The 22,828-nt window shown below is 48.2% G+C and overlaps 2 protein-coding genes across 6 annotated transcripts; both read left to right on the top strand.

Annotated features, from left to right (window-relative positions):
• The first annotated feature begins 3,811 nt into the window (after window positions 1-3,811).
• LOC123581107 (interleukin-36 receptor antagonist protein) lies at window positions 3,812-9,579 on the top strand. 2 transcript variants are annotated; one of them, XM_045446833.1, is made up of 5 exons: window positions 3,812-3,980; window positions 4,355-4,410; window positions 5,752-5,837; window positions 6,871-6,998; window positions 7,201-9,579. In XM_045446833.1, exons 2-5 carry the CDS (start codon window positions 4,382-4,384, stop codon window positions 7,423-7,425), a joined length of 468 nt encoding a protein of 155 aa, XP_045302789.1. In that variant the 5' UTR covers window positions 3,812-3,980; window positions 4,355-4,381; the 3' UTR covers window positions 7,426-9,579. The 2 variants fall into 2 exon arrangements, with proteins under 2 accessions (XP_045302789.1, XP_045302788.1); XM_045446832.1 differs by lacking the exon at window positions 3,812-3,980 and adding an exon at window positions 4,097-4,161.
• Window positions 6,885-20,519, top strand: IL1F10 (interleukin 1 family member 10). 4 transcript variants are annotated; one of them, XM_045446831.1, is made up of 5 exons: window positions 6,885-6,998; window positions 17,196-17,255; window positions 19,045-19,130; window positions 19,411-19,538; window positions 19,833-20,519. In XM_045446831.1, exons 2-5 carry the CDS (start codon window positions 17,224-17,226, stop codon window positions 20,043-20,045), a joined length of 459 nt encoding a protein of 152 aa, XP_045302787.1. In that variant the 5' UTR covers window positions 6,885-6,998; window positions 17,196-17,223; the 3' UTR covers window positions 20,046-20,519. The 4 variants fall into 4 exon arrangements, with proteins under 4 accessions (XP_045302787.1, XP_045302784.1, XP_045302786.1 ...); XM_045446828.1 differs by lacking the exon at window positions 6,885-6,998 and adding an exon at window positions 8,012-8,107; XM_045446830.1 differs by lacking the exon at window positions 6,885-6,998 and adding an exon at window positions 11,315-11,490.
• Window positions 20,520-22,828: the final 2,309 nt, after the last annotated feature.

Raw genomic sequence — 22,828 nt, 5'->3', positions numbered from 1 at the left:
AGTATTGGTCTCACGGAGAAGGTGATATTTTAGCAAAGGCTTTAAGGATGTAAGGGAGTGAGCCACGCTCATATCTTGAAGTTCCCAGGCAGAGACAATAGCCGGTGGAAAGGCCCTGAGGCAGGACGGTGCCTGGCTTGTTCAAGAAAGAGCAAGAGGTCCATGGGCTTGAGTTACTGCATGGTGTGATCAAAGAACGTGGTCAAGAGGTAATGACAGCCTGGTTTTGTGGGGCCTGGGAGCATGGCAGAGACTTGCCTCTTACTCTCAGAGACTCAGGGACCAGAAGAGTTACATGATCTGAGGCCGACTGAGGAAGGCTCCCTCTGACTGCCGTGTTGTATCCTGGGGTCAACAGCTTTAGATTTAGCTTTCCTGGATTTGGTTCTGACCAATACTAATTATTGGTTTCGTATCAGGCAACATAATTAACCTTTCTGTACTTGGTTTCCACATCCATGAAACAGAGATAATAATAGCATTTACAACACAGGGCAGTTATGAGCATAAAATGGGAAAGTTCTCATGAAATAGAAAAAAAACCCACTACACATAATTCTAGGGACATAGTGAACACCAAATGGATACTGGTCATTTTAAATTATTGTGAAATGTATCTTCCTAATAAAAAATTACTGTTTTACTAAACTGCTTGTGAATGTGTGCTTACACACTGATACAGGTGTGTCCCTTGTGCTGTTTGATTCCTCATCTCCACAGCAAGAGCGGGAACCATACCCCACTCCGGGGCACTGCCAATCTCACAAAGGTGGTGAGAATCACCATGGGGAAGCATTACCCCTCTGCAGACTGAGACAGCTTCTCGGGCAACCTCCATGGCCATATAAAGTCCATGAAGACTTGAGATGTTTCCTAAGAAGGAAAGACACCCACTGAAGACTGAGGAGAATGAAAAGAGAACAGGAGCAGAAATGCCCCATAGTGATGGCAAAGTGTATTCGTTACCTATTGCCGTGTAACAAAGCATTCCAAACTTTAGCAGCGGCTTCAAACAGCAAGCATTATTCCACACAGGTTCTCAGAATCCGGAATCAGAAGAGTGGCATTATCTGGGTCTGGCTCAGGGCTCCTCATGAAGTTGCAGTCAAGATGTCATCAGGGCTGCCTCATCCGAAGGCTGGAATGAAGACGTGGGGCCTGTTTCTAAGATTGCTCACACATAGCTGTTGTCAGGAGGCCTCAGTTCTCCACCACGTGGGCCTCTCCACAGGCTGCTGGAATGTCCTCCTCACCTGGCAGCTGGCTCCCCCCAGGGGTGAGAGCCAAGAAGTATCAGGAAGATCCTTTGTGATCACCTTTTGTGATCTAGCCTCAGATGTGACAAGTCACTTCTACCAGGTAGTAGATTCTTTGGAAGCAAGTGACTAAGTCCAGCCCACACTTGAAGGAAAATTAAGCTCTACCTCTTAAATGGTAGAGTATTAAGGAATTTGTGGACAGATTTTAAAACCACCACACGTGATGTGTGACTTGGGGCGAAATAACATTGTCTTAAGTATTACCAGTTTAGTTTTCAACAAGTCCAAAATATAACTCTCATACAAACACAAAGTGGGCATGTGCCAAAGATTTACCATTGTTAATAAATGAAGGAACCAGCAGGATGATGAAACTGATTCAAAAGATACGATCAGTCAGGAAAGAAGTGGTGGAATGGGTTGGCTGACTTAGATTAAGAAAAACAAAACCAAAACCCTGCTTAATGAATTGCAAGGCAATAAAACTGCACCCTTTGGATGCTATATTTTTTATCAGGCAGAAATGATTTGCAATTTATCTCTCTCTTCTTAGTTCACATCTAACTTTGCAGAATCTGGTATCTGCAGAATCTGGTATCTCCACCATCATAAATCAAGCCAAGGCATCCGTTTCCTAGAGAATTGAGTAACCACTGGTGGAGCCTGTTCCATGATGTTCCAATGCAACATTGAAAGCACATGTGGTCACCATTTTGTCTTTTTTCAAGATTGAAGAACTTAACTTTTTTTTTCTAAATTTTTTTAGCGTTTATTCATTTTTGAGAGTTAGAGACAGACAGAGTATGAGCAGGGGAGGGGAAGAGACAGAGGGAGACACAGAATTTGAAGCAGGCTCCAGACTCCGAGCTGTCAGCACAGAGCCTGCCACAGAACTGGAACTCATGAATCGAGAGAGCCGAAGTCAGACATTTAACCGACTGAGCCATTCAGGTGCCCCAAGAACTTAACTTCCTTAATGAGGGCTCGTTTTGTTTTATTTTATTTTATTTTATTTATTTATTTATTTATTTATTTATTTATTTATTTATTTATTTATTTATATTTTCACCATCTTAGCTCCTTCATTCACCTCTCCATCCATTTGTCCTGTACCCATCACCATGAAACACATTGCGGAGCAAACACAGCTGGCAGAAACATCCCCCTGCACCCTCAGCAAGTCGCCCCATCTGGAGGGGGACAGCCATGCATTGGCATCATTTCATGTTAGTCAGAATGAGGACAGAGCTTTTGAAGCCCCACACACGTGTCCTGTGGGCACGTGGGTGCAATTCACTGGGGTTAGAGGATCAGAGCCCAGGAAGGTTGGTGTTTTACTTTTTTGGGTGAAACAATATGTACTTCTCTATAATCACTTTACAAATGAAAGCCTGTCTGCTTAAACCCATTTTGCTGATAGGACAACACCTTCTGGAGTTTCCTTTTGGTTTTGTTCTTTTTTTTTCAACGTTTATTTATCTTTGGGACAGAGAGAGACAGAGCATGAACGGGGGAGGGGCAGAGAGAGGGAGACACAGAATCGGAAACAGGCCCCAGGCTCTGAGCCATCAGCCCAGAGCCTGACGCGGGGCTCGAACTCACGGACCGCGAGATCGTGACCTGGCTGAAGTCGGACGCTTAACCGACTGCGCCACCCAGGCGCCCCATGTTTTGTTCTTTTTTGCAATGATTTCAGTTTGGTCCATTTAATGATTTTAAAATGTTTTGGCAGGTGTTTTTCACATTAGAATAACTTGATATTTTATTTATTCCTGAATGCTGTAAGGGTTTTTTAGTCTATAAGCTGAAACGCAATTTCTTTAACGTTTATACCTGAACAATAAATTGCTATCAATGGCACTCAAGATATAATTAAATTGTTATTATGCACTGCCCTCTACCTTTAATTCAGATCCATCACAGAGAATGTATGGAGGTGTTGAAACTGCATGAATTGTTATCCAATCACATTTTATTTTGCCAGTCAGGTACTGGAGAAAGATCAATCACAGATGGCATGAGCTAGATTTTACTTTCTGAGGAAATAATCAAACGCATGAGCAAAGATGTTGATGCAAAAAATTTGTCACAACATGATTTTCAAGCAAATAATAATAAACTAATAATAATTCATTGCTATAAATAAATGATGCTGCATCTATATAATGAAATGTATTCAGCTATTCAATGTTGCATCATTCATATTTGGTATGGAAAGATATTCTGCTATTTGCTATATGAAAAAAGCAAATTGCAAATCTAGTGTAGGTTTCTGTGAAACACTGTTGACAGTTACGTGTGTATGTATGCAGAGGAAAACTGTTTTCATTGGCTTTCTGGTGGCACACTCACAGAACACAAGTATTCACTTTTTTTTTTCCTGATCCGGATTTTCAGGTTTTTCTACAGTGAACATGTAGACTAAACATTGCCTACACAGGAAAACCCCACCTCCAGCATTTTCCATAGGCTTGGCAAAGTCAGGAAGGGAGGAGGGAAGGAAGGAAGGAAGGAAGGAAGGAAGGAAGGAAGGAAGGAAGGAAGGAAGGGAGGAAGAGGGGTTTGTTCTAAAATCTGCTTGCCTGGAGGGGCTATCTGCACTGCAGTCTTTGGGTCTGGAAGCACTTGAAGTCCAGGAGCTGAGTGCTGGGAAAGCTTCAGGGAAGTTCCTCAGAATTGCTAAAAGAAGATTATCTCCAGAACCTTCCTTCCCTGGGAGAGGTAAGGAACAGCAGGTGTTTCTGGAGGCTTCGGGTGGTGTGAAATACCTGGGAAACCCTGCTCCTCCTCAGCTTGTGGCAGTTTCAGGGGCTCCTCCCTAGTGCATTATTAAAAGGGCTGTGGCACCTCGGAGGAGTAGGCAGATACCGCGGGCTCTGCCAGGAGAAAGGAGCATTCTGAGGTGTCCTTTGGGGAGCTGGGTTTCATTCTCCCCAGCAGGGCTGGGGCTCTCTCCTGACCCCAGACCTGGAATCCCCTGCTCTGGGGGGGATGTTCCCATGCTGAGGGGGTGGGGTCAGAACGCTGCTTGCTACCCAGGCCCCTGCCAGCTCAACCTCTATTTCCACCTAAGATTTTGTGTTATTTCAAAACAGGAGAGTCTACACACTGTGAAACTCAAGATGGTCCTGAGTGGGGCGCTGTGCTTTCGGTGAGTATCTGAGCCTCTGATGGGCTGTGTCCTCTGGGGAGAAGTTAAGCTCCAGGTAGACCTGTTGTCCATCCTTTCTGCGTAGGGAGGGGCTGTGGCTGCTCAGAGCGCAGGTGGGTGGGCAGCTGGGCAGTTATGAACAGCGCTCACTGTCCTAAGGAAAGTTTTTCCAGCCTTCGTCAGGCTGAGGCTGGCCACCTCATGGGGGTTCCCTGAAGAGAAGGGGAGCAAGTGAATCATTCTGTGTCGAGCTGCAGCTTCATGTATCCATAATGAGGATGGAAGTCGGGAGACCCAGCTTGGAGCTGTTACCACCCACTGGGGTGAATATTAATGTCCATCCAGCGGCTCTGCTCTGCTACATCCTTGCTGCCCTTTGGGGCAAAACTAGTCAGTCTGTCTGTCTTCTGGTATGTACTGAGCCAGGCAGTCTGCCGTGTTCTGGACTTTGCACTAATGAGCAAAAATGGTCCCTGCTCTCTCTGAACCGAGAGTCTACTATAGCTTTTCGCAAGGTGTGTTCAGTGGAACCCCAATCCTATGAGCTGCTTGATACAGTGGTGCCCCGTGATCAAGAAATGTGGGAAATATTGCTTTCTACGTCTCCGCATAAGAGAACCATGGCGTAATTCCGCATGTTAGCAACTCTGAAGTACAGATTTGTTTATGTTTAGCTACCATTGAACCAGTTTGCACGCAGCGTGCTTGTTTCCATATAATATCTGAAGAAACCCACTTTGGGATGTATCTTTTCACCTCATAGGATGTTGAAAAATCAACTGAGATCAGAGATGAAAAATAAATTTTCATTTCAAAAATGAAATTCTTTCATTTCAAATTTAAAGATATCCCACAATTAATAAGTGGAAGTAAATGTGCCTTGATGTCTTCAATAATGACTGAAGAATCAGATTTTCATCTGGGAAAGGCCTGGGCGTTATCTAACCCATTGTCTTAACTTAGCAGTGGGGAGCCTCAGACCCAGAGTGGTCAAGTGACTTGTCTGTTGTGATCTGGAAATAATGGTGGTGAGCCAGGCAAGCACCCAGGACTCTGACTCACAGTCCAGTTTCTTTTCCAACATCACCCATGGAGGAGATTGGTTGGTGTAGCAAAGATTGAATGGGGTGGAGGAGCAAATCCAAGACTCAGGTGCAGTCCCATTGTTGTTGGAGTCCCGTTGTTGTCCCATCGGTAGGGTATGAGCCCAGCAGGGCTGGGAAGAAGGTTGGGCTGTTGCTCCTGGCAGAGGAGAGGGAGACAGTGGGACTCTGTAGAGCCCAGCAAGCCGGAGCACCCACTCCTCCCCTAACTAAGTGTCATCCTGTCCTGATGTTTCAGGATGAAGGATGCAGAATTGAAGGTGCTTTATCTGCATGATAACCAGCTTCTAGCTGGAAGGCTGCATGCAGGGAACATCATCCAAGGTTGGTGGCAAAACACGACACCACTTCCCTAGACACTCTGAGGGGACGGGGCCTGAAGAGGGCTTAGAACAGGCATGCAAACTGGCACAGACCTACAGACCCCAGGCCTGACACAGTGGATGGGGCATCATAAAAGCAGACCCTGAACAAGGACAAATAAACTACAGTATCTTCCAGCAAAGTGAGGACACATGCCCCAATGCCACCTGAGGCCTCTATACAGAGGTGGGGAATATTTTCAAGATGAATGCTTTGTCCTTCCCTCAGAGGTGGACTTAGACCAAACATTTCTTTTCCTGGGATCCAGTGCTGAGGAGAGATCTAAAACAGGCTCTCTAGGCCTTTATTCCCATGTGGGAGTGGTTTTCCGCCCCTTTACCCTGGGTCCCCTCTGCTCTCTGGGGATTCCTGGTCACTCAGAGTGGTGGGACCCAGGTGGCTGGTGGGCTTACTCCTTCTGCCCCGTACACTGTGGCAGGTCTTCTCTCTAGAACAGTACATACCTGGCCACTTGGGACACTTGTATAGGCTGTGTACGTGTGCGTGCACGTGTGCATGCTTGCATGTATGTATATGTGAGTGCATGTGTGCATGTGTTTGTATGAGTGGTGGGGGATGGTACAGAGAAGAATGAGACCCTCTTCTGGTCTCAGAAATCTCACAGGTGGTAGAACATGTCCAAATAACCCTGATGAGAGGCTTATCCAATCGAGTTTCCGAAAAGAGGCCAGAGGGTCAAGCGGCATTAAAGGAAGTGGTCAAATCTTCCTGGGGACTAGAGAAGACTTGAAAATTTGAGCCTGGACCAGGGGGTGGGCATGGGGTGGGAGGTGGTACAATGTGCTTATGTCCCTTGATGTCACTGGGCCAACTGACGGGAGACCACCCTTCCCTAGGTGACAGCTGCTAACAGGCTTCCCTTCTCAGTCTGGGGACAGGAGGTCTCACACAGGTCCTGCTCTCCAAAGTCCATGATGCAGGGAGAGGGAGGGAAGGGCAGTCAAGTCCTCTGCATCTGACTTCCTTTCTCTAGGCGAGGAGATCAGTGTTGTCCCCAATCGGTCTCTGGATGCCAAGCTCTCTCCAGTCATCCTGGGTGTCCAGGGAGGGAGCCAGTGCCTGTCATGTGGGACAGGGCAGGAACCGACTCTGAAACTAGAGGTGAGTCCTGTTGGGACATCCTTGCTATCTGATCTCACAAAGCCAGCAGATGCTGAAGCCACTGAGCTGGGTGTCCTGGGGCCCAAGCTCCTCTCCCTTGTGGGGTTCTGTTGATTGCAGCCCTGCCTCTCCATGCTCCCGGCCCAGCTCTGCTGCCTCCCCCACTCCTTTCCCCTCACCTGCCATGCCTTTCTGCTCACAGCCAGTAAATATCATGGAGCTCTACCTCGGTGCCAAGGAATCCAAGAGCTTCACTTTCTACCGGCGAGACACAGGGCTCACCTCCAGCTTTGAGTCAGCTGCCTACCCAGGCTGGTTCCTCTGCACTGTGCCGGAAGCAGACCAGCCTCTCAGACTCACCCAACTCTCAGAGGATGCCAGCTGGGACAGCCCCATCACGGACTTCTACTTCCAGCAGTGTGACTAGGGCAATGTGCCCCCAGAACTCCCTGGGCAGAGACAGCTCAGGCAGGGGTGAAGGTGGAAGAGGACACTGATGGCAGCCACCCCCTCTGCTCTCAGGGACCCCACCTCTGGCTGGGCATTTGGCTACTCTCCCTTTTGGTTCCCAGTTTGGGTGAATTCTTTTGTGATTCGGGGCTTAGGCCACAGTTTCTTTCCCTGTTGGGTGCTGCTGCTCTCGTGGAACCTTGCAAAAACCATATGAGATGAACTGGGAGTCACATAAAAAGGTTCCTTACGGGTGCAGGGTGCAGGGAGAAATCCTTCATGCTTTATGGTAACTCAGCCAGTACCCCTGAGCCCACAGGGCAGCCCATCCCAGTTGAGCCTATTAGGGCCACTAGCTGCCCACATGAGGTCCTTTCGTGCACCACTGTGCAGGAGAGGGAGGTCATAGAGTTAGGGGCACAAGGCCCAGCCCCTTCCCTCTTCCCTTTAACTCAGCTGACATTGTATGCTATTTTTTTCCGTCCTATCCTTGTGCTCTAGCCGTGGCAGGAGAGGGTGGTGGTGTGTGAGGAAGTGGCTCCAGCTCAGAAGACTGAAGAATGGCCAGGCAGGCATGTCATACATTCTGAGACCCGAGATACCATTAAAATCCAAGATGCGGTGTCCACTCACATGGAAAGATTCTCACGACGTATTAAGTAAGGAGAGCAAATTACAAAGCCGCATATCCTATAATTTCATTTTAATTAAAAAAAAATGCCTATCTATATATTTCTGCATAGAAAAAAGTCTGTAAGAGTTTCCTTCGATTTTAGCAACGTCGGAGTGGTGGTATCACAGGTGGTTTTTCTTTTTGTTCTTTTATTTATTTGCATTTTCTAATTGTTCTACAATGAAGATGGATTCCTTGTGTAATAAGTAAGTTAACCTTGAGGAAAACAGAGCAGACAGTATTTCTGATGGTCCTCCGCATCCACTTCCTTGAGTAAAATTCATGTTGAATTAAGGTCTGCTGCTCTGAGCAGCAGTAGTGAGAATGAGAAAACAGACCTCAACAGAGCTGCCAAGAAAAAGAATATGATGGGTTAGTTAGTGTGGTTGGAATCTCCCGGAGAAGGAATTTACAGAAAGAACCATCCTGGACCTGGAGTGGTCACAACTCCCTGAGATTTCAGGGTGTGGGTTTCAGCCTCCAAAGGGACCTGTGCTGGTTGAATAGTGTTCCCCCCGGATTCATGTCCTTCTGGGAACCTTAGACCATGACCTTATTTGGAGTTGGGTTCTTTGCAGATGCAATTAGTCAAGAGGTCATGTTGTATTGGGGGAGGGGGGCGGCACGCTCTAAATCCAACACGGCTGGTATCCTTGCAAGAAGAGGAAAGGACAAACAGAGACCCAGAGGAGACCCAGGAAGAAGGCCATGTGAAGATGGAGGCTGAGATTGCCCTCATGCAGCAGTAAGGCAAGAAACGCCATGACTGAGGCAATCACCAGAAGTGAGGAAGAGGCAAAGAAGAATTCTTTCCAAACCCTTCAGAAGGAGTATGGCTCTCTAGTCTCCTGAACTGTGAGAGAACAAATTTTTGTTGCTTTAAACCACCAACTTTGTGGGGATTGGTTGTGGCAGCCCTATGAATTAACACAGCTGCCGATGACCCCATCTCACAGTGTGTGTGTCCCCTCCCACATTGTACCCATGTTGTCTCTGTGACCAACAGAACATGGCAGAAATAATACTATGCCATTTCTGAGATTTGGTTATAAAAGACTGTAGATTTTATCTTGTTTTCTCTCTCTGTTTCTTTGTTCACTTGCTCTGGGGGGAAGTTAGCTGCCATGGCATAAGCAGCTCTGTAGAGAAACCCATGTGTTGAAAAATGAAGCCTCTTACCAACTGCCACATGAGTGCATTTGGAAGCAGCTGCCCCAGCCCCAGTCAGGCCTTCAGATGAGGCGACCCTGGGGACAGCTTGACTGCCACCTCAGGAGAGACTCTGAAGCAGAACCACCTGGCTAAGCTGGTCTAGATTCCCAACCCCCCAGAAACTGTGCGAGAAAATACGTGTTTGTTGCTTTCAGTTGCTACGTTTCAGGGTCACTAGTTACACAGCAATAGATAACTAATACACAGGAAAGAGAAATAAACACATTTCTTTTATTATGATTGTAATTTTCTCCAGTATTTTCGTTTTCCTTCTCAAAATCAACATCGGCCCTTTAATTTCCCCAACATTCTACGTAAAAACTGATCATGCTAAATATGTTGAATAGTCTCTGTTCCTGCAAGGTTTAGCTCCTCCTTGATCACCTTCACACCTCTAGTTCTACATGCCAGGGACTGTGACTCCAGCGTCCCTACCTAAACTCTGGGAGATGAAAACAGAAGCCAGAGGAGAGGCTCAAACCTGAGTCCCAGGGATTCTGCTGCACCTCACCAGTCAGACCAGCCTGGCAGGTTCAGATTCTGCTGAGGCACTAGTAAGGAGGTGGCCAGGCCGGAAGCCTCTGTCTCCGTGGAGCGGCCGAGACCCCGATGTAGCTGAAGGTCTCGGGTAGCAGACAGCACAAGTGCCTCCAGAGGCCTCTCAGGAGTGCCAAGAACACGGGCTCTGGGCACCAGGCTTGCTTCTGCAGACCTAGTTCACACTCTGTCTTTGCTCACAGACCCAGCCATACTCTCACCTTGTCTCCTCCTCCGAGAAGCCTTTGCTGAATTGAGGCATCTGGTCATCTGCTCTGACTGTGCTACATTGCTATGTTAACTTCCCCTCGTCGTAAGAATTGATTTGCGGTCTGTGGCCCCTGAAGTGACCTCAAGGTCAAGGCTGGATCAGTTTGTTTCCAAGCACCTCAAATAATGTTTGACAAATAATTGGAAACCCGTGAGTACAGACAGTGGAAACTATTCCTCCACCCTGGAATATTTCTTCTCTCTTCTCCACCCATCTAAATGGGCCCACCCTTCAAGAAGCAGCCGAAATTCTGCCTCACTCTGGAAGCTTTCTCCAGCCTGCAGTGATTGCTTCATCATCTGTAGGATGATAGAATTCAAAATGGCGTTAGCAAGGATGAGCTGACGTGAGTCAACAGAAAAGGAAGGAATGTAAAATGCTACCTTAGAAGTGTTTGGGCTGGGGGACCCTGGCATCACGACTGTTTATATGAAAAAGATACAGTGGTTTTAGATTTCTCCAATTTCAGTATAAGCACCCTGCTTGACCTGTATTTACAGAGGTGTAATGCCCACATCACATGGAGTTTGTGTCGGTTGTAGGCATTGAGGACTGAGTGGGTCCTGAATAGTAGAGAATGTCGTCCCACGAGCAAGTCACAAGGGCAGAGGCTAGGAAGCTGAGGGTCTTTATCCTGGAGAAGCAATACACAGAGAGCTCCATTCAAGCACTCAGAGCTCTGCCTACTAGAAAAATAAACTTGTCCTGTGTAATTCCAGGAGGTACAAGCAGGACCGATTGATAGAAATTATGTGTGACCCAAAAATTTTAACCGCAAAGATCACACATATTGTTAGGGTTTCTTTAAGAGGTTGTGGAGGTGTTGAAGCAAAGCCTGATTAACTATGTCCCAGGGATGCCATAGCACAGGTCTCTCCATTTAGAGGGAACCTATATGCCATGTCTAAGTCATAAAAAGAATTCTAGGAATTTTTTTACTCGAGGAGATTCTCTGCATCTATTGTTTCCAATATGCCCTTGTTCTGCAGATTAGAGAGTCTGGTCTCTTTAATGATCTTTTTAAGTGTTTATGACTTAGCTCCCCAGCTGGACTGTGAAGCTGCCTAACAACAGGGACTATGTAATGCACACCTTTGTCACACAGCAGTGTAAATGCTCAGTAAATGCCCATTGATTGCCTGGCATAATACCCCATGCTTTGGGCCTTTCCACGGAGAGAGAAGAGACTGGGAGAGGGGTGAAGAATGACTGTCAGCCTTAGGAAACACAAATTGGGTCCCTTCCCTGCCCATCTTTTCTTGTCTCTCCCTCTTCAGACATCTGCATGTGGGTTGGCCTCTCCTACCTCCTTACCAAGCCCTTTGTGGAACTGTGCAAATGACATAATAGTGAGTATTACAGTAAGGCATATGGTCCCCAGAGAATGCTATGCCAAGCTTCTCTACCCCTTGTGGATGGATGGCTGGATGGACAAATGGGTGAATAGATGGACTGAGTTAAGTAATATCAATTAGATGCTTGACTATTCTTTACCCCTGCCCTGTTCCCACTGTGCCATGTGTCCTAGCAGTCCAGGGCACATGGTGGCTGCCCAGTCCCAGGATGGGTCTAAGGTCCATGTCCTCTGTAGGTAGGTTTCCTCAGATGCTCTGTCTCATCAGCCTAATACTAGCTAATAGGACCTGTTGAAAAGCAGAGACTTCCCTCCCCTCTTTCCAAACAGGGCCATCTTTGCAATGCCATCAGTCCCCTCTCTCACGTTGCCTCACTGGCCACAGCCTGGTTTAAAACACTAGAGGTCACTCTGTCTTTGGGCCCCTCCGACCCATTCACTCTTGCCTTTTCTATCCCTCTAAGTCTAGGATGGAGCCCCATGGGGCACCAAAGGGAAGGTGACATGAAGACATCTGACCTCAAGGCTGTTTATATGGCTACTGAAATCACCAATAACAGTGTCAATGACAGTAGCTATGAGCAGGGGCCCAGTGCCTGGCTTCTGCCAGGGCTTTATGGGTGACTCTCTCCCCCTTCAACAAACACTCATTAATGCCCCCACCTTCTTATTATCCATACCGTGCTAAAGACATTGTGAAATCCCTAGGCTCTTCTTCCCCATCCTGGAACCAATTATAAAGATTGCTGCAGGCTTGACCCACCCTGACCCGACAGTATAAACTCAGGGCAAATGCCCGGGAGAAATCATTCGGACCTTTCAGGCACCCAGGATTGAAGGTCAGTGGTTGGTAGGCAGTATTCTCTCTCTCTTTCTCACTTTCCTTCTCCTTTCTGTTAATATCTCTGATATGCCCCCTCCCTTAACTCCTCCTGACAGGCTCTCTAGATAACAAGGTATCTCCTCCACGGAACGGAGTAGGATGCTGAATAAGCCTGAAAGCACATAGAAAAAATTTGAGAGAAGGTATGGTTTAAGCCAAGTCAAGATTTTTAAATATTTAGAACCATAGATTTTAGAAAGTAATTTCAGAAGAAATCAGCTAAGCCGGTGGTATTCCACAGTATGTGGTGAGGCTTGGAGTTCTTTGGATATGTCCTGGTGCCTGCTTCCGTGGTCAAGGACAGTGTTAGCAGGGTTCTGGAGTCACCATCATTCTCTGACTCAGCAAAAGAAGGTCCCCTTTATCCATTTTACTTTCATCAGGTTTCTGTGTAAAATTTCATTGTGAAATTTAGTTTTGAGCAATACTGGCCTTACCTAGCCTCTCATCCTAATGATAACAAGTTGGAGGCCCAGGGACAAAAAGGGACTTTTGCCCCAAAGGGTGGCAATATATATGAATTGGTAACAGAGCTAGTTCCAGAACCCAACCTTGCCGTTGAAACCTTCTGTGTGTGTTTCTATGTCCTGCTTATAAGCATACATGTGTGTCAGGGTGGTTGGAGGGAGCTACAAGCCACATTTCATGGATCAAGATATTGTTAACTTTTATGGAAATGAATGTCTATATATAGAACAATACACAATACAGTGAGATTTAATAGGAGTGCAGAGTAGGGTTGCAATAGTAAAGGAAAGATCCATTAAACTTTGAGTCATGGAATCACAGGTAGTTTGATCTGGAAAGGATCTTTAATAACCACAGACTCTAATTTTATAGATGCTGAAACTGAGAATTGGAGGTTAAGTGTCACAACCTTGTATGCCTGAGCTGTTACTCTGACCTGATAATTAATTTAGCAGAGCTAGAGACTCAACCTATAGATAAATGATACCATGTCCAGTGGCTCTAATGCCAAAAGATCTGAATGGATGGCAAGGAGGAGGGATAGCTTTTGAGGCAGGGAAACCAAAGACAACTTTGAGCATGCCCTCTGGGAAGACAAGGAAGAGGTCATGTGCCTGGAGGGGTGGTTTAGTGTCCACAGAGCAGTGAGATACACTCATACAAGTGAATCAGGGCCAGATGGTGATGAAATGGGCAGCCATTGGAGACTCCAGGGCTGAGCAGGGATATTGTGAAAGCAGTACTTAGAATGTAGGTGCGGGTACCTCACATAGGTTGGGCTGGATTGAAGGGAGAAAAACCAGGAATACAGGCACAGGTCTAATGGCTATGAAGAAGACAAAGTTACATTTTATTATTACTTTTTTTATTTTTATTTATTTTTTTTGACAAAGTTACATTTTAAAGAATAATTTGTCAGAACTTATTGGTAAATCAGATACAGAGTAAGGAAAAGTGGGGAGATGAATGGGCTGGGAGGAGGAGGATAGATTTGGCTTCAGATCTATTTGTTGGGTGTGATGGCAGGATGTCCAAAGGAGGGTGTCCTATAGTCTGCTGGAGATACAGAAGGGTGTTCAGTCTGGGCTTGGGAGGCATCAGACCAAGATGATCAGTGCAGATGTAGAAATGTATGAATTGCAACTCTGTGGGGCATGTGATACAAGTGCTTAAGACTTAGATGTGTGACTTCCAGCCTGAGGGATGCCCCCAAATGGAAGAGAGAATCTACATGGACCTGAGAACGGGAAAATGGAGTGCAAAGGGAGTCAATCAATGTCAAGAGTTCCAAGGAGGCAGTAGCCAAATATTAGAGGAATCAAAAGAGTCTTGATTTGGCTCCACAGGGGTTAATAGTGGTCTTGGAGAGAACATAGTTCACACAGAAAATGTGTAGGAGAATGAGAAGAGGGTGTGATAGAGAAATGCCTAATGCATTTGACTCAGGTTTTTGGTAGTGGTTTTTGACTCAGGACGGGTGGATTGATGAAATCTGAGACAGCCAGAGATGGTGTCCAGGGAGGACTATAGGCCAAAGTCCAGTGAAAGGTCACTTGGAGACAATAGGGAAGGGAAATCTTAGGGAATGGAGTGTGTGGTGCATTGGGAGGGACCATGACAGACTCAGCGTCAGGACCCCACGCTCTCTGATGGGCTAGAAGCCAGCTTCTCACTCCTGTTTACTTCATCACAGTCTAGCCAGACCCAGGCAGGGGGTGCCTGATAGGAGAGTCTTTGGGGGAAACACTGGAATTTGGGGTTGGGACAGGAGGCTTCTGGGGACCCAGGGGATCTGGCTGGACTGGACAAGCCCTGAATTTCTGCCCGTCTCTTGCACCGACACTGACCAAGAGTGGGAGTCATCATCCTCACATGGAGCCCTCCATTTGATCGGCCCTGGCCAGGCCTTGGCATAGCTACTAGGCTGCCCATATTTTTGCTGCTACAACAAAAGAAGCCCCAGTAGTTTGGATGAGAGAGAGCACAGCACCAAGTGTGCTTGCATTGAGGCCACGCTGCTAATGGCGTATCTGGGCTGGGGGATCATCTGTCTAGCCCTCTGCCGCTCAAAAGTGTGGCCAGGGACGAGCGGCATTAATCTCGCTTGGTTGCATGTTTGAAATGCACGGTCTCAGTTTCTACCCCAGATCTAGGGAACCAGAATTGTCAGGTGATTTACATGTTCATTGGAGAGGGAGAAAAACCGAGATGGTATACCAGTTCCCAAGCCTGGCTGATCATGGAGTCACTTCAAGCCCTGGCGAATCAGAACCTTCAGCACAGGGAATAGTACTTATCCAGAGTCCCCCAGGTGACTGATGGGCAGGTGCGCTTGGGAGCCAATGACTTTAGCTGAGTTTAATTATTGAAAACAATTAAAACTTACTTTACACTACAAAGGAGAATCATGTTCATATGGGGAAAATGTTAAGAGAGCTGAAGAAAATATCACTCATAACCCTGTCAGCCAAAGAGAACAACATGGTCTTTGTTCCTGTGTGTGTCTCTCCATGTGTGTGGCTTTCGATGGAATAGTAATGTACACATTCTTCAAAACCTGAATTTTCCACTTAACGTATTTTGAACATTTCGTGTCATAAAATGTTCTTCCACAATATCATCTTTAGTGTACCTGTTTAATGTACATGTTTCTTATTTACTTAACTTGCCATAATTTTTATTTTTATTTTTATTTTTTAATTAAAAATTTTTAAATGTTTATTTATTTTTGAGAGAGAGAGAGAGACACAGAGTGCAAGTGGGGAAGGGGCAGAGAGAGAGGGGAAGACAGCATCTGAAGGAGCTCCAGGTTCTGAGCCATCAGCACAGAGGCTGAGACAGGGCCCAAACTCACGAACTGTGAGATCATGACCTGAGCCGAAATCAGATGTTTAACCGACTGAGTCACCCAGGCGCCCTGCCATAATTTTTAAACCAATGACATGTTATTGGGTGTTTAGCTTATATCCAACTTCTTGCTATTGTCCGAAATGATGTAGTGGACATAATTAAACATTTGGGCAATCCATTACTTTCCCTTAGAGAAAGGGCAACAAATGAAATTACAGAGTATGTAGAATAGTTTAAGACTTTGATTCACGTCACCAATATCCATCCAGAATCCTAGAGATGCCCTGTTATTCGTTATTCTCACCAACACTTAAATGCCCGCTGCCAAGCCTAGGAGGTGGGAAATGACTTGTCCAAGGTGACCGCGTGGCAAATCCAGTACTAACACTGGGTCCTGGAGCTCGGAGCTGCTGGCATGACTAGAAGCTCTGCTGTCATCATCAACCTGTTCCTCCTCACCCACTTCCCCAAATGTCCTTCAGTGTCATTCTTTCTCTCTCTCTCTCTCTCTCTCTCTCTGAGCCCTGCTCCTTTCTGCCCGCCCCTTTTCCCCTGTCCCCTCTTATTTTCTGCTATCTTCTCTTTCTTCTTCTATTTTGTTTTCTTACTCTGTGAGAATCAGATCTACTGGGCGCACCCCAGCCCCAACTACCCTTGCATTTACTTTTCCAGGCTATTTTCTAATGGCTACCACCCTCATGCCCTGAATGGCTCTGGGTTTTTTTCCATGCTAGGTTCTGGAATGGTCTTTCTAAAGGTGGTCATTTTAGGGTCAAGTTCTAGGGCAGGATAATCCAACCGGAAGGAGCAGAGCTGTTGTGAAACTGTGGTGTGGGATTAATAAGGGGACACTGGCTTCAGTTGAGATCACTCATCCTCAAGAACACAAGTCTCTATATCTCAGGGCCTGTCCTATTTTCCATCTGGAGCATCATGGGGGAGTTTGGATGGTCTCTCTTTCACAATCTTGGGAAAACATTCTAGTTCCTTGAATGAGGCTTTCTAACTCTGCAGGGAGACCCTGCACCCTCCAGCAGCGGGCTGGAGATGGCTCCTGGGAGCGCTGCTATTCCCGCAGCTCCGGGAGAGGTGCGGTGACTCTACAGCTAGGCTGGGCAGTGAGACAGGATTTGAGCTCAGCTCATCCTCAAACTGTGAGGCTGGAGCACACCCCACCCTAGTCTCAGCCCCAGGAGGTAGTCCTGGCCAAACTCTTCGGGGAACCTGTTCTTCAGTTCCCCCAAGCTAGCACCACTCACATGTCACTGGCTCACACCCCTGCCAGATGACCCCAAAGCAGGGCGAAGCAGAGATGCCTGGAGCTTGCTGGGCTGGGGAGACCTTGGTGGATTCCATCAGGCCAATTATAGATAAGCAGCTTAGTGAGATCTTTCTGCTTTGTGATTCAGGGATTTGGGGCCCCTCAGGGGGTCTGTCCCCCCAGCCCCACCCTTATAATACCCTCCTTTTCTGACAGCCTGTCTTTTCTTCCCCCTCAGCAAGGACCAGTCAGCCAGGATTGCAGGAATGTGCTCCCTGCCCATGGCAAGATACTACACGTAAGTCTCCCGGGAGTCCATCCTTTCCAACTGGAGGTCTGGAGATGATGTGGGAAGAGGGCAGGAAGGCCCAGGGGAGGGATGCGGCTCCTTCTCACCTGAGAACTCTCAAGTGCCCCCTAATTAAGTTTAATCATAAGCATGCTAACAATAGCCCTCTTCCCTGAGCATCCAAGATGCCTTGCCTCCATCCTGAGTAACCTACAAGGGGAACGCGCCTAAGTCCGGTCAGATTTGGAAACCAAAGCTCAAAGAGGCTAGATCAATGACCTCATGTATCACAAAGCTGGGACCCACACTCTCTGTGCCACTCCAACCTCCTCTCTCCAGAAGCTCAGGAACAATTTTGAATCTCAGAGACAGCATCTTCACACGTCGGTCTCTGTGGCCTTTGCTCCCAGCATGCACTGCTAACTCTCACTGTTACCTCATTTGACATTTGAGACTTTACTTATAGCTTACACTTTATTGCCTGTGATTTCTCATTGGAAACTACCTCCAGTCCTTTGAGGAATGAGCCAAAAGCAGAAATGACTTCTGGGTTGCATTGCTGTGGCTCCTGCATGGGTCTGTCCTGTCCTGAACGTGAGGGGGCCAGTCAGGACCTCTAGGAAGTTGCCACGTGGCTGGGAAGGCAAAACACCTGTGTATAAAGCACCCAAATGACAAAACAGATATCAGCACTTTGGGGTATCTAACTTGGGTTCTGGTCTCCAAATAGAATGTGGCTTGCAGATGAGTTACAGACAAGTCCTGGTCATCCAGGTTGGAGAGAGAATGCTGGTTGGCAAGCCTAGGCTCTTTTGAGATCTTTATTTTTATTGTACAAGTGAACCTACTTTAAACACATACAGTCATTAGCTAAGGGTATTATAATTAGCTGTTATTGAGAGAGAAAAATCTCCTGGAGGCGATGGCATTGGCCCAGAGGAGGTAGGGAGGGCTCCCCGGGTCCTGAGAGTGGCTGACAGACGTTTTGAAACCAGCCAAGCGACCAGGCTAATAACCTGTGTGACTTTGATGTTGCACACACTCATTGTGGTTTCCTCCCTGCTCCCCAGCACGTATTTACCCTCCCAGGCCCATCAATGGAAACCTTGCCAACCCCAAATGCCTGTAATCACACCCTGTTCGAGCTCTTTGCTGACCTCCTAAGTCTGGCACCTAGAATGTGGGCCCACCCCAGCGCATACCTCGCGTGGAACGGGGGGGGGGGGGGGCATGTTGGCTCACCTTCTGTCACGTTGGATTTTTTTTTCCCGATTCCTGGATTTTGTTCTATAAGAAAGCCCTTAAGATATTGGAAAAGCAGCCACACTTTATTATATACTCAATGAATCCCTTCGCTGAAGAGAATAAACATTTATGTAAAATTGGGGCAGGCTCAGAAAATCTGGGATAAGGCTTACTACATCCCACAGATATCTGAGCCTCATTAGGAGATTTCTCAGGACGGGCATACAAAAGGGCCGGCATAATCGGGAAAACTCTGTCTACCCCTCAGTGAGAAGGTACTGGCTTTCCTCGGTGCCCCCAGGGCCCCAACAGAGCCCAAGCCTGGTAAAGGGAGCCTCTGAGAATCGCGAGCCCCAGAAGACCTTCCCTGGCCTTAAGGCTGACCTGGTTTCACCTGTTCTTGGGTGGAGTTGTATACCCACTTCTCATGTGTGGAAGAGAGAAGAACCCCTAAATGCTCAGTGTGGTACTTTCAGAGTGTGGAGGGGCAAGGACTTTGGGGTTTGGTGGTGCCTGAAGGGAGCAGGCCATCAGCACTGCCATCCTGTTCCAGAATTAAGGATGCAGATCAGAAGGCTCTATACTTAAGAGGTGACCAGCTCCTGGTAGGAGATCCCAGTGCGGACGACTGCTGTGCAGGTGAGCGTCTGGGCTTCACCCCCTCGGACACACTCATGCTCCACCTTCCACAGGCTTTCCCCTTCCCTCCTGCCTCTGGTAACAGTGAAAAGACGCAGGGAACAGCTGAGGACCTCTCTTTCAGAGGGTGTCGTGGCCGCTGCAGGGGTCCTGGCTCGCCTAGCAGCCCACATGCAGGGGCCAGGCCTGACCCGGTTCCTTCCTGCCTGGGCTTAGCTCACTGAGAGCTTGCAATCTGAATCCCTCTCATCTCCTGGCTCTCGTCTCTCTTCCCTCCCAGAGAAGATCTGCATACTTCCCAACAGAGGCCTGGACCGCACCAAAGTCCCCATCTTCCTGGGACTCCAGGGAGGCAGTCGCTGCCTGGCCTGTGTGGAGACAGAAGAGGGGCCTTCCCTGCAGCTAGAGGTGAGAAACCACACCCTGTTCTAGGGGACCCTGCAGACATGGCTTCCAGGATACTCTGGCATCTCTGCACCCATCTGTGGATTCCTGGCCAGGTCCACACATTCCTCTACTTCCCTCTGCACCTAGCACCAAGACCCCTGCCCTCCAGAACCCGCAGAAGGCAGTTCCCCGGGTATAGAACCTCTCCGTAAAGTCCCTTATTGACCACCCCCTGGAGGTCCCTTATTGACCACCCTCTGGGGCTGACATCTTTACCAGTAGCCTCATCCCGCGGCGACCACCTTGCTCCCACAGGATGTGAACATCGAGGACCTGTACAAGGGTGGTGAGCAGGCCACACGCTTCACCTTCTTCCAGAGAAGCCTGGGATCAGCCTTCAGGCTTGAGGCTGCTGCCTGGCCTGGCTGGTTCCTCTGTGGCCCAGCTGAGCCCCAGCAACCAGTACGACTTGCCAAGGAAAGTGAGCCATTGGCCTGCACTGAGTTCTACTTTGAACAGAGTCGGTAACGAGGCAGGAGGCCGAGTACCAGGCTGGTGCCCCCAAACCAAGCTCATCCTGCTGAAGGCAGCATCCTGCTGATAGGCAGAATAATGCCCCCCTAAAGATGTCCACGTCCTAATCCCCAGACTCTGTGAATATGTTACCTGCAAGGCAAAAGCGACTTTGCAAATGTGATTAAGGTAAGGATCTTGAGATGGGAAGACTCCCACAAGGGTCCTCATAAGAATGAGGCAGGAGGGTGAGAGTCAGAGGCTGGAAGATGCTATGCTGTTAATTGAATTTCAAATGTAGCAGACAGGGCTATCGGCCAGCAAATGCAGGTGGTTCCAGAAGCTGGAAAAGGCAAGGGAAGGATTCTCTCCTAGAGCTTCCAGGAGAAACACAGCTCGGCTGACAGTTGAATTTTAGTCCAGTGAAACCCATTTTAGACCTCTGACCTCCAGAACTGTAGGATAATAAATTTGTGTTGTTCGAAGCCACTAAGTTTGTGGTAATTTGTTACAGCAGCAATAGAAAAATGGTACAGAGTCTTAACAGGTGCCAGTATTCAGTGTTTAACGCAAGGGGTGTGGGTAACTCGGTGGGTTCTTGCGAGGCTGCCCACAGCTTCTCCTGCAGTCCATCTGCCCCAGAGCTCCTAGAAACAGCCAGAAGCTCCAGGCAGAACCCAGCTCTCCCCTGCTGTCCATGGACAGACAACGCCTACAACTGCTCACAGTTGTAGTTTTAGTTCAAGTCTTAGGATTTTCCTTTCAGATACTTCACAGTGAATCAGTCATTCGGTCGAGCAGAGGCTCTGGTTGTCTGCCAGTTTTGACGTGTGAGGAGCAAGGAGGGGCAGTGAGGGAGAGATGGCGAGCTGGTAGTGGATGTGTTGTTTAGGCTACGGTGGAGCGGATGGGCTGGGGTGGCTTGGTCCAAACAGCAATACAGGGCTGGGACTCGGCTGACTGTTTGCAGCTGGGACTGACTCTCTTCCTTGGAGCCTGAATCCCTCTCCATTTCTCAATCTGTGGTCTGGCACAGGCTAGAGTGGAGAGCCCATGACGTCAGCGCTCAGAGCGGTGGGCTGCTGGCTCTCTTCCTCCTTTGTGTAACCACTCAACCCCCGTGGCACCAGGGGCCGGGGCATTTAATGACAAGCTGTCTTCACCCTCAGAACCACCCTGCAAGGCAAGCATTTTCACCCATTTGACAGATGAGGACACTGAACTAGAAGGGATGAAATCCCTCGCTGAAGGTCATGCGGGCCGTATGTGATGGAACTCAAGGTCGTCCTGGCCCATCTGACCCCGGTGTCGGTCCACGCATTTTTATTCCACTCTTTCTTTGGGAGTTCGGACAGGATGGCAAACAAGCACAAGCTTCCTTACGACTGATAACCGAGAGGGGAAAACACTAACCAGGCACATAATCAAAGAAGAAAACAAACAAACAAGAGCAGTTTACATCACAGAGGGTGAGCGTGGTAGGTATTGAATGACGATAACATTGGAGAAGGTGGTCAGGGGGAGCACCTCTGTCTTTTTGAGGAGGTGCCATCTGGGCGAGACTGAAGGACAGGAGCAAGGGGGGAGCGGTGTGATGAGGCAGAGGTGTAGCAAGTGTGCGGGCTCTGAGACAGAAGGGGCTTGGTGTGTCCAAACGGCAGTGGGAGGCAGGGGCGTTGGAACCTGGAGAATAAGGGAGGGTTGGAACGGGAGCGAGACCAGCAGGGCGTGGGTCATGGGGGCTTTAAAGGCAAAGTGAGGGCTTCAGTTTATCTTCAAGTGCAAAGGGAAGCTGTGGGAGGGGTTTTAGCAGAGGAGGGACATGCTGGCCTTAGATTCTTCTCCTGCCTCTCCATGGCCCGCATATGCCCCGATTCCTTCACCCTCTGGCCATCATGTCATACCTATGTGTTTATGTGTTGAGACGGCTCTGTGCTTTTTGAGGGCCCGTTCTGTTCAACTTTGAGTCACCAGTGCCCAGAGTAGCTACTGAAACACCAAAGGTGCCGAAGAAGGGCAAAGTCTTGAATGGATTAGCGGATGATCACTTGGGTCTTGTGGATCATTCGGGATACAGTGTAAGGAGAGCCAAGGTAGTAAGAGAGATGCTCCCCATTGTAGCACAGAGGCAGAGCTGGCAGAGGGGGCTGGACAGGGCTTCAAAAAGGAAAGCGCACTTCGTCAGGGCCTCAGAGAAAGAGTCGTTTTCCAGGCGGAGAGTGTGGGCGTGGGCATTTCTAGGCAGAGAGAACAACTCAGGGAGGCGTGATGAAGAGGAGTTGTTAACACTTCTGGGCCTGGTGAGCCATGGCCGTGCTGGACCCTAGGGCTTCTGGCTGAGGAGTTGCTGAAAATGAAGAGGGGAGGCCTGACTATGAATGCTGGTGAAAGAGGTGAGGAGGTGACACTTTATCCAGGAGGCCTGGAGGCATCATCCAAGTATTCCAAGTAGAACCTGGATTTTAAGCCTGGGCCCCTGAGGTCAGCACTGGCCCAACCCAGCTGCTATGAGGGTTTCAGCCCCTCCAGCTTCCTCTCTCCTCCCCCTCTTGTCCCAACTGCCTTCTGTCTGGCACCACCCTGGGATCAGCTTTGGTGCTTCGGTTCCAAGGTTTGGCCAGCCCCTGTCACCTCCCCATGCCCGCTCATCTCCTTCACTCATGGTAACTCAACTTGATCCTGCTTGGAGCAGGGCTCACGAATGAGAGGAATATTGGGTATGCCTGGGTGGCCACGGGCATAGTTCACAAGAGAAAGGTAAATTGGATCAAGTTCTCTATATAAGTAAAAAAAAAAAA

Source organism: Leopardus geoffroyi, chromosome A3, assembly GCF_018350155.1.
Source record: "Leopardus geoffroyi isolate Oge1 chromosome A3, O.geoffroyi_Oge1_pat1.0, whole genome shotgun sequence".
Lineage (NCBI taxonomy): Eukaryota > Metazoa > Chordata > Mammalia > Carnivora > Felidae > Leopardus > Leopardus geoffroyi.
This window is presented reverse-complemented; position numbering and strand designations above follow the sequence as displayed.

What these genes read in the sequence shown, in the direction of transcription:
- IL1F10 (XM_045446828.1), top strand. Translation starts at nt 8,082, where the DNA reads ATGGAAAGATTCTCACGACGTATTAA. An exon ending in TGCGGACGACTGCTGTGCAG is followed by an intron (nt 19,131 to 19,410) that starts GTGAGCGTCTGG and finishes CTTCCCTCCCAG; the next exon opens with AGAAGATCTGCATACTTCCC. An exon ending in GGCCTTCCCTGCAGCTAGAG is followed by an intron (nt 19,539 to 19,832) that starts GTGAGAAACCAC and finishes TTGCTCCCACAG; the next exon opens with GATGTGAACATCGAGGACCT.
- LOC123581107 (XM_045446833.1), top strand. Translation starts at nt 4,382, where the DNA reads ATGGTCCTGAGTGGGGCGCTGTGCTTTCG. An exon ending in TGCAGGGAACATCATCCAAG is followed by an intron (nt 5,838 to 6,870) that starts GTTGGTGGCAAA and finishes TCCTTTCTCTAG; the next exon opens with GCGAGGAGATCAGTGTTGTC. An exon ending in AACCGACTCTGAAACTAGAG is followed by an intron (nt 6,999 to 7,200) that starts GTGAGTCCTGTT and finishes TTCTGCTCACAG; the next exon opens with CCAGTAAATATCATGGAGCT.